We start from the raw sequence: 10,085 nt of genomic DNA on the forward strand, positions 1-10,085 counted from the left end.
AGTGAGTGGCTTTCAGAGGAAACTGCATAATAGTGACACTACCGTGACTGCTTCCTTCGAATTGGGCAGCCAATGACTGTGGCACACTCTATGGCTTCCCGACTTTAGACTTATTAACATATGTTGCTTCGCAGCATTTTAGTAGCTCACATATGTGAAGCTTCAAGGACAGGCTGGCTGGTCAGGATGAAGTGTTTGTGCCCAACATTTACCATAGTTTTGTACAAAAATCCTGTCTTTCAACATTAAGTGTACGTAGCTGATACTGAGGGTGGGTGTCACACACTATGCCAGAGCTTGTTTAAAAAGCACAAGTTCATCGCTTTAAGGGGAGGTGGCAGAGAAGAGGACTTAGAAGCAGCACTCAGGTCAGTGGAAACAGAGTTGCACTAAGCACAAAAAGTTTAATGTTGAAATATTATTTACTGATACGATGTGAAAACAACAGTTGGTGACACGAGAATGATGGAGAAAGGCAGTCAAGCTGCATTCAACCAGTGTGTGAACATCACACCTTAAGTGGTGCCATGGAGTTGTACAACTTTGTGACTGCTGTCGAGACAATCTGTTGCAATACATCATCTCCTTCGCACTGAACCTCAAGGCTCCTCAAGTTAATGTGTGCACACCTGTCGTTGACAGTGACCATCATACGTTCTCCCTTGACCACTTTACCAACAGAGTCCTCGCCAAACATTTCAGCCAATGTCTCCATCAGGCACTCTGTGAAGTGCATGCGGTCAACCTTTACCAGAGTGGAAGGCAGGCTTTTGGCGGGAACTGCTGAACACTGTGCCCGCAGCACAACTGTGATGACAGCATCTGCAAACAGGTCGTTGACAGGACTAGAGTTCCACTCCAGAACGACCATGCTTAGAGACTCTTGGACGATTGTCACTTTTCCGAACACACGTAACGCCTTCTTTGGACCTTCCACGATTTCAACGTCCCCAGATAGCTGATTCAGAAAAAAGTGAAGCATCTGTAAAGAAAAAAAAAATTAAAAATCTGAGAAAATTTTCAGCTTAGCGCATTTTTCTTTTCAGTGGCATTATAACTAACATATTAAGTTGCACATGTTTTTACTGCTCTATAATTTCATGCATGCAGATAACTGACTAAAGCAGAAAGATGTTAGTTATATTTATCCTCATAAAGATGTCAACCAATGCAAATGAACAAGTTCAAGCCAGTCAGTTGCTAAGTTACACACAGTGGCAACACAAACAGTATTTTGGCTATATGTAATTGCTCTAAACAAAACTAAATTCATCCGACGTCTAGTGTATAACTACAATTTCCAATGGGGTCTGGTGAGGGGCCCTTTAATGGTGTTGTGGCAGATATGCATGTTGCAGCTTTTACATTGTGGACATACAATGCTGCTCATGTTCTAGCCACTGCGAATGACTGCAGAGGCAAGAACTGCACAAAGAAAACAGCTAAACGTTTCCAGGAAAAGTATCTAAAAATTGACTTCACAAAGGGACAGCACATCAGTTTCACACTAAATATAAATCAGCAAGCCAAATTATACAGGAAATTGGGTTACGACAGCACAGGGCAGGCACAGGAAGATATGCTTTCTAAAGGCATTTTGATGCATGTAAGCAAAACAATTCACAATGGCATACCTGAAAAGAACCTGTGTAGCTAATGCTCATTCGCTGCCCCACGGTGCTCATGACCATGTCTGTGTACTTGCCAAGGTCAGCTGGAGCCAACAGGTGGTAACTGAAGTTCCGTTTCACTAACACACCTGAAAGCTGACGTCCTAGCTCAGGCGGCTGCACAGCAAGTGAGCCCATCACCTTGGCAGTCTTTTCACCACGGAAGTGAAGCTCAACGGCTTGTGTGTTGCGTGGGTTGTGCACCTCAATGCGCGTTTCCAAATCGTCCTCGTACTCGCGCACAATGGCCGCCTTCAAGCGTCCCATCTCATTTTGTTCTCCATGCACGAGAACGATTTGCGGCGGTTTCAGTGTCCGAATAAACTCACTTGTCTGCTGGTAGTCAGTGTGTGCTGAGAACGAAATGTAGTCCACACTCATCTTGAGTGGCAGCTTCTGGCCCACCATAGTGGTAATCTCTTCAGGCTCGGAGAGAATAGTTTTGGCCAGAGTTCCTTCGACGCAGTAACCTGCGATGATTACGCCATTCTTTGGGTCCGTACACCAGCTCTCGAAAAGCTCCCGAGACAGGCCACTCTGCATCATTCCCGGGCTCGCCATGACTACGCACGGCCCGATGTCCTCGAAGTGCTCGATGCTCTTCAAGTTTGAAATGTGCTTGAATACGAACGGGTTGTTGATGGTGATCTGGCGGCGGATACGCTCGTTCATGGCGTTTACGTACGTCTGATAGACGGCCATGCACTTCTTGGCCAGCGACGACGCGTAGTAGATGGGAATGTCGTGAAGCTCTGGATGGTTGGACCAGTACTCATCCAAGATAAGAAGAAGCTCTTGCGCTCTACCCAGGGCGAACACAGGTATGAGGCAGCGACCACCACGGTTGACTATATCGTGTACAAGACCCGTAAAGCGGGCTTCCCGCTCCTCACGTTTCTCATGGATGTGAGTGCCATACGTGGACTCGATGATGAGCACGTCTGGGTGGATGTTCGGTATTTCGGCAGCCATCAAGTGCCGATCCTCCTGCCTCGAGAAGTCGCCAGTGTAAAGAACCTTGACACCGGCGATTTCTATCATGAACATCGCAGCTCCCAAAACGTGGCCCGCGTTGTAACACCAGAAGCGAATCCCGTTGACGTCCTTTTCCTCGTGAAAGTTAATAGTTTCAATCTTCTCCATGCTCGCTTCCAGGTCCGATTCGGAGTAAAGCATTTGCTCGGTGCCGATGTTGCTCACTTTGATGTAGTCCGCCAGCAGCCACCGGTAGATAGCCTTCGTGGCATGCGTCATGAAGCAGCGACCTTTGAAAGTGGTCTTTTGCAGAAACCAAGGCAGTGCACCACAATGGTCTAAGTGGAAATGGCTCACAAGCAGCAGGTCAATTTCATCGGCCTCAATGAGATCAACATAAGGCAACGCGTCCAAGCCGGACATGCCGGGGTGTATGCCGCAGTCCAACATTATACGCTTGCCCTTAAATTCAAGCATAATGCATGATCTCCCTACTTCTTGGCCGGCGCCAAGCGGTCGTATTAATAGTAGGTCACTTTCCTCAGCAGGAATTTGAGAATCTGCTTTTCTCTTCGGGCTGTCCACCGGCGTGTCCATAGAGGCAGCCATGTTTAAACAAGATGGAATTTGGTAGCGCTCGTTGCCCCACTTTGTGGCGACGGGCAATAACCGAACTACAAAACAAGTCAGTTTCGGTTTTGGTTACGATGGCCTTTGTGCGCTGCTGTGCGTCTGAATAATATAGTTGTTTAAAAATAATTTATTGACTTTACAATTATTGCATAACAATTAAGCATACTTAACCGAGAAGTAAGGTTCTGTGCGCCTTAACACATAAACTATGGAGAATGCATGAAGTTCTGTGATTGTCCAGTTTCTCATTCCAGTTTCTTTGAATGGTTTCATAAACTTCCAGTTTATGAAACCATTCAAAGAAACTGGAATGAGTTATAGCTATACGCGCATATGCATGCAGTACTAAGGCTATAGCAAATCTGTTTCTGACAGCTGGAATCCTATTCAGGTTTGCCTTGTGGGGTATATACATGTATGTATATTGGTATTGCCCATTGGTGTAATTGGTCATTCCAGCCAATTGGTACCAATTGGTTTGAAACCAATTGGTACCCATTGAGTAAAATTGGTCACTCCAACAAAAAACAATTGGTCACGTTCCAGTTGGTCCAATTGGTCCAATTACTATGTACTAATTTACGATTGGAAATTTTCTAATTGGTACCAATTGGAAATTTCCCAATTGGAGTCAATTGTTTTTTTCTGACAGGGTTGCCACAGGAGAAGGGTTTCTCCAAATACGTGCATTGGCTTCGCTGCTTGAATTCACTTGGGGATAATCCAGGTGGCCGCCGCATCTCGATGGGGGCGAAATGCAAAAACGCCCGTGTACTTAGATTTAGGTACACGTTGAAGAACCCCAGGTGGTAAAATTATTCCGGAGTCCCTCACTACGGCATGCCTCATAATCAGATTGTGGTTTTGGCCGTAAAACCCCATAATTAAAGAAAAAATAACTGTACCAAGTGTTTGATTAAACGAGGTGGGGCAAAAATGTGATGTTGCGAAATGTGAGCATGAACGAATTTGCGGCATACGCAAAATCTTTCAAAGTTTTTGGACTGAAAATTCGATAGCTTTGACTAACCTGACAACCATGGTTATATGAGCGACGGCTTATGGTTGACACATTTTAGAAGCCAATGCAGGAGTATGCGAATGAAACTGACCCACATACTTAATTTTTTACTTCCGTTATGCCGTGTGTGCGGAAAAAGAAATCACATTTCTTTTTTAAAAAAGATCAGCCTTTCTAAAAATAGTTTATATTCTGATATTACTTGTATATTTTCTTCATTACCTTGCCTTACCTCCTCTCGTGAGTTTTATCTCCCCTCCTGCGTTTAACCACCGGCTTGTTGGCTAATCCCCTTGGAGTTTTTTTATAACCTCCTTGGCTAATCTGCACCGAGCTGGCGCTTGATGCAAAACGTTTTACCGCTTGTTTTACCGCTTGTCCCTTGTGGACCCCGTACAACTTGCGGACTTACTCAGTGCACATGCAGCAATGTTCTAGGAAGGTGGAAATCTTTTCGCCACAGTGCGATAATGCCTAAACACCGAGTAAATCCGAAAAAACAGTTAGCCGAGTAATATATCTGAAATTAAAAAAAATGTTCTTTATTTCCCTGGTGTTTTCTTATTCACTCTGTCTAAAAAAAGTCCCGCATAGAATGCAGGTGTACGTTTGCAGGAGTCATCTTCACATAGTAAGCTCACGTCTTCGCAGAATGTATCTTATCAAATAAGCTTGTGGGTAACAATGCACAATTTAAACATGCACTATTGTCCCCGTCGTCACTGTTCTATTAGTTGCGGTGTCACAAAAGAGTAACGCATATACACTTGAGTCAAAGTCACACGAGCTCGCGACCTGCCTTTTAACCTTTCATGCTCTTTGCGCCACGTGCGTACGACTCCGCTGCAAGCCAGACACATAAACTAGAATTTATGCGCGAATGAGGCAAAGACTCCAATTAAGGCAGGTCGTCATCGGAGGAGTCATCCTTTTCGCTTTCTTCCATGAGAAGACTGAACGTCGACTTGGCAAACCGATCCCACTGTGTAAAACCATTGCGCGAACGCTCTGTGTCGAAAGGGTCGAAGACCTCGTGATGAATGAACTCGTAGGTGTTAATGAAAGTGTTGAAAAACACAGAGGCAAGCGCACACCGTTTGAGGTCGGACAGAGCGAAAATGCTAGATGACTTGGGTTTTACCAAATCAATCATTTGTCGATAGACGTCTTCGAACGACACTGGATCGTTCAATAGCAGCGACACGCGGTCGTACTGCTCATGGAAGAACGTCTCGAGTTCGTACATCGTGATTTTACCGTCGCCGTCAAGATCTAGCCGGTTGAACCAGTACTCTATGCTCCTTGGATGCGACTTGTCCTTCTCAGCAAGCAGGAAGACGACGAAATCAACGTATGTCATGGCTGACGTGCTCAGTAAGTCAAACACTCGGTCGATTGCCTTGGGCACTAGGGCGCCTTTTTCGTATCGCGTCAGGTCTACTCTGTTTAACAAGCGATCGTTGTCCTTGTCTAGTGAGTTGAACATCATGTGAATGACGTAGGCGTCTTTGTACGAAAATGCTCCTTCCACGTTCATAAAGTCGTTGTGGAGTTCCAGAGCGTCAAGCTGCGAGAGGAAGTCACTGCGCCGGAGCTCTGCCATGCCGAGGCGCCATGTCCACGTCTTCCCGACCTCGAAGAACAGTCGAGCAACGACGGTATCGATGTACACGCTGTGTGACCTGGTCACTTCCTTCAGAAACGAGAGTCCGCCGTGGGTGTCGATGAGGTCCTGAATGAGGTCCCTGAAGTCACCGGGCTGCAGGAAAGTACGACGGCCCTTGGTCAGCACGAACACCACTTTGGACAGTCTGTCTTTGCCGGCGACTTGGTGCATCTTGCGGCAGAACTCGAGTATAGTCTGTCTAGTGGGTGTCTTGGAGATGGCCTGGTACATGGGAAACTTGAGGTACAGGGGCAATCTGCAGACCTTTACGATCCTCTCCATGTCTTGGGGTTTCAGCTGGCGCCGTCCGATCGTGCACAGTTCGGCGGACACGTTGGCGACCAGGTCAGAGTCCACCTCGGTCGAGAGCACGCTGAGGCTGGCGACTAGGGACGCTACCCTGGCCACTCCTGCACCGCCACCCCCGCTGTCATCCTGGTCGCCGGTCTTCTCGGAGGGGCCGCCGGCGCCATCGTTCGGGTGGGACGCCATGCAGAATGGCGTGCGGTGGCTGCATTTCAGGCGGTGTACTTCGACCTCCACCGGACGAGGAGCTGCGCACGGAAGCGCAATTAAGAGGGCAATATGTATCGAGCACGAGCACACTGAACTGTCAGATACGCGCACCGACTGGCGCGGTGAAAGGCCGGTAAAATGACCAGTAGCGTAGCCAGAAATGTTTTCCGTTCCTGGGGGGACGTCTTTGACTGGGGACGGGGATGGTGAGTGAGGGGCAGGTCGCAGAGTAACAAATAAATTTCGGGGAGGGGAGGTACGTGTGTGTGACCCCCCCCCCCCCCCTCCCCCTTATACGGCTGTTTGCGAGAACATGAAAGTGGTAGGCTATAATAGACTGCCTAAAATATTATGCCACATATTCACAAATTAACGCTCAGTGTTAGTGGAAACGTTAGTCTATGTTCATCGAAATAAAATAACAAGTGGTCAGCGCATAAACCGCTACCGCACTGAAGAAGCAGGGCTGTTAATACGTTCCGTGCGATGGGAAAAAGTTCAAGCACAATGTGCAATAGCGAGCCCAGGAGAGTTCCCCGTTAACGAACGAACTGGATGTATAAGTATTGTGCGTTGACGGTCTAAGCACGGTGCTATCGTTTTAAGATCCCAATATAGCAACGTCCTTTTGCTTGGAATGAAACGCAAAAGCGGACTTTTCTCATTGATTTGCATGGCACTTGGACTCTATTAATTGGCACTTCGATGGCATTTGCAAATGCCATCCGCAACGTACCAAAATCACCTCCTAAACGTTTTCCAACTTAAAAATAAATCAAAAGCGAAAGTTTATAGGGCTTGATCAGCATAAAAAGGACCGAAATTTTCTTTCTCGCCCCCTTGAATGGAAAGCAGAACGTTCTACATGTTAAACTCCCCTCTCTTTCCATGTACGAGCACAAGCTTTAACTGTTGTTGGGGCCCACAAACGAAATCTATGCTGCACAGAAAGTTTTGTCCTCTAATTAAGTGCGCCCGTTCCGCCGCACGCTGTTTCCAACGATAACAGCCCGTGTTTGCGCACGTCACTTGTCACGTACATCTGTTTCCAGGACAGTCCGACGTTCACAAAGACCGTGCCCGTTAACGACGGTGCTGCTTATAGTACGGATGCGTCTCGAGATGCAACCTGCACCATGCGTCTAGAATCCCATGGATTGTACAACTCTGCTAGGGAAATTATTGATGCGCATCTGACCAATCAGCGTGATCGAACGCCTACAATGCTTCAAAGCTGGTCGACAGGTTTCGCGAAACCTCGGATACGCACTCACTGACAACGTGATCACAGCGCCCATATGAATCCCACCAAACGTGAGAGAACAGATTTTCGGCATTCCTATACCCCGCAACATGCATCCTAAGCATCACTTCCAGCGTCGACACGCTCAACCACAAGCCCTTCAGCGCCGCTATGGCGACCATCCCCTACACTCTGCGTGGATGCAGCCAAGATACGTGCCCCATCGTTCAGTCCACACGGTGAGCATCGTGGTCAGCAACATGCAGGAAGTGACCTCAGCATCCTTCCGGAACACCACCACGGCGGCATCAGAGGAAGCGGTCATTGCCCTCGCCATCGCGGCACGCCCAAATCAAGACAGTGTCATCGTTCTTTCGGACACCCAGGAAACATGTCGCAGTTACTTCCGAGGCCAGCTCTCCCCTTCCGCCTATCGTATCCTCCCTCCCTCCCACTCTCCCTCCAAATCCTGGCCACGATTCTCTCAGCGGGAACCAACGGGCTCACGCCATTGCCCGAGCTTATGCCATCCGGGCCCCGCGAAACAGAGAGGAAAGTGGAGACCACATAGAACCCATACCTCCTCCAACACTACCGCCTGTCCCGCCGTCTATATCCCCCTCCTCATAAAACCCTCACACGGGAGGAAGCAGTTGCGTGGCGGAAACTGCAAACAAACATCTTTCCTAATCTAACCCTCTATCACGCCATGCAACCCACCCTATCACAGGTGTCCTCACTGTGGAGAGTATGCCTCGCTATATCACACCACTTAGACTTGCCCCAACGCTCCCAACATTCCCCTAATCGCAAACCCAACCTCTGAACAGTGGGAGGCTGTTCTAGTCCAGCCCATACCAGCGTGATCAGCAGCAGCTGGTGTGGCGGGCCGGGCTGGCGGCGGCAGCCGTACAAGTCTCCTCCCTGGTGCTACACGGAATCTATGGGAGAGGCAGAAGCTCTTGCCACTCGTGTCCTTTCATTTCTTTTAATAAATGGTTTAACCTCATCCTCTCGAGATGCACGTACTTCATCCCAGCAGCCAATAATGTCAACGAGCCCGAAAGTGACTTTCGAATTGACGTAATAAGCCTTACTGACACTGTTTCGTTCAGCCCGCCACCGCGACCACATGTGCGTATATCGCAGGGACGACTAGCGGGCCGTGGTAATTTCATCTGTCGGGTCTCACGGCGAGTCGCAGCGCGAGGACCACTCTCGTGGCAGAGTGTCGTCCTTACCGTCGTGCAGCGGCAGCAGGCGGGCGGGCTCCGACATGGGAGGCGCATGAATGCAGTGCTGGAGAGGCGCTTCGGCGCGGTCAAAGAGCTGGTCCCCTGGCGTGCCTGGGGTCCAGCCCTGGCGCGGCCATGTCGATGCGTCAACGCTCGCGAACCACGGCCGTCGAAAAGGATGAAGATGATGATGATGATGATAAGCCTTCAAGATACGGCACGTACCCCCCAGTGGGGGATAGACCAAGAATCGGGGGCTTTGAAGTTCAAGTATATAACCTACTTGTTTTGAACACGCTGATATTCATATAGAAACGAATGAATAAGCAGGCATTTGCTTCATCCTCTCTATTATGGATGCGCAACGGACGGTATACCCACTACAACACAGTGGCATATATGTTAATATAATCTAACAAGTAAAAAAAAAATTAGAATCATTTCGTGTTTGCCGTTGCTTTGATTTCATTCAAATTAAGGGTAAAGATTGCATTTCCAGTCCGCTTGGCTGAATACAAGACTTGACATTTTTGCTTGTCTGGTTATAAGTTCAGGAAAAAGAAAAAGAAGAAGCACCCTTCTTTGTGCACTTGTTTGCATCTAAGAAATTAGTCTGTTTCAAAATTTGTAAGATATCCACCACTAGTTTTCTTATTATCAGTTTTATTTTCTCCCCTCCTCCATTTAACCGCCGACTTCGCTCCTCACCTTCCATGAAATCTTGGCACATTATCAACTTGCTCGGCGGGCCTTTCCGCTACCACATCCTAAACTCACTAGACCACAACCGTCGGCCTTTCGTATGCTCCAAACGGGGTCGTTCCCCTCCAGGGGCCGATTCAGTCACTTCGCGCCTAATATAGAACCCCACTGTCCAAACTGTGGGGAGGCGTACTGCTCTTTATCTCATATACTCTGGCAATGCCCTGCGTTACGCAGCTCATCGCTTACCACTCTAACGGACTGGGAGGCAGCCTTTAAGAGCGGCGACCTCTGAGAGCAACTACGGGCTATCCAGAGGGCCTGCGACAGGGCGGAGGACCACGATCTTCCGACCCCGACGTGGGTGCGGCCCGCTACGGCTACGGGGACTCCCTGAAAAGGGAGGTACCCTAAAGCGGTTCCT

At 48.4% G+C, this 10,085-nt stretch overlaps 2 protein-coding genes across 2 annotated transcripts; both read right to left on the reverse strand.

The window, feature by feature from the left end:
- Nucleotides 1-384: 384 nt before the first annotated feature.
- Nucleotides 385-3,270, reverse strand: LOC119450002 (cleavage and polyadenylation specificity factor subunit 3). Its single transcript, XM_037713331.2, has 2 exons — nucleotides 1,635-3,270; nucleotides 385-982 (listed from the first exon to the last, which is right to left on the reverse strand). Exons 1-2 carry the CDS (start codon nucleotides 3,252-3,254, stop codon nucleotides 509-511), a joined length of 2,094 nt encoding a protein of 697 aa, XP_037569259.1. The 5' UTR covers nucleotides 3,255-3,270; the 3' UTR covers nucleotides 385-508.
- A 1,584-nt stretch (nucleotides 3,271-4,854) lies between these two features.
- On the reverse strand, nucleotides 4,855-9,110 carry LOC119450004 (serine/threonine-protein phosphatase 2A regulatory subunit B'' subunit alpha). Its single transcript, XM_037713334.2, has 2 exons — nucleotides 8,966-9,110; nucleotides 4,855-6,519 (listed from the first exon to the last, which is right to left on the reverse strand). Exons 1-2 carry the CDS (start codon nucleotides 9,000-9,002, stop codon nucleotides 5,198-5,200), a joined length of 1,359 nt encoding a protein of 452 aa, XP_037569262.1. The 5' UTR covers nucleotides 9,003-9,110; the 3' UTR covers nucleotides 4,855-5,197.
- Nucleotides 9,111-10,085: the final 975 nt, after the last annotated feature.

This window comes from Dermacentor silvarum, chromosome 4 (genome assembly GCF_013339745.2).
Source record: "Dermacentor silvarum isolate Dsil-2018 chromosome 4, BIME_Dsil_1.4, whole genome shotgun sequence".
In the NCBI taxonomy this organism is placed as follows: Eukaryota; Metazoa; Arthropoda; class Arachnida; order Ixodida; family Ixodidae; genus Dermacentor; species Dermacentor silvarum.

What these genes read in the sequence shown, in the direction of transcription:
- LOC119450004 (XM_037713334.2), bottom strand. Translation starts at nt 9,002, where the DNA reads ATGTCGGAGCCCGCCCGCCTGCTGCCGCTGCACGACG. An exon ending in CCTGCTGCCGCTGCACGACG is followed by an intron (nt 6,520 to 8,965) that starts GTAAGGACGACA and finishes TTCCGTGCGCAG; the next exon opens with CTCCTCGTCCGGTGGAGGTC.
- LOC119450002 (XM_037713331.2), bottom strand. Translation starts at nt 3,254, where the DNA reads ATGGCTGCCTCTATGGACACGCCGGTGGACAGCCCGAAGAGAAAAGCA. An exon ending in GCTACACAGGTTCTTTTCAG is followed by an intron (nt 983 to 1,634) that starts GTATGCCATTGT and finishes TTTTCTTTACAG; the next exon opens with ATGCTTCACTTTTTTCTGAA.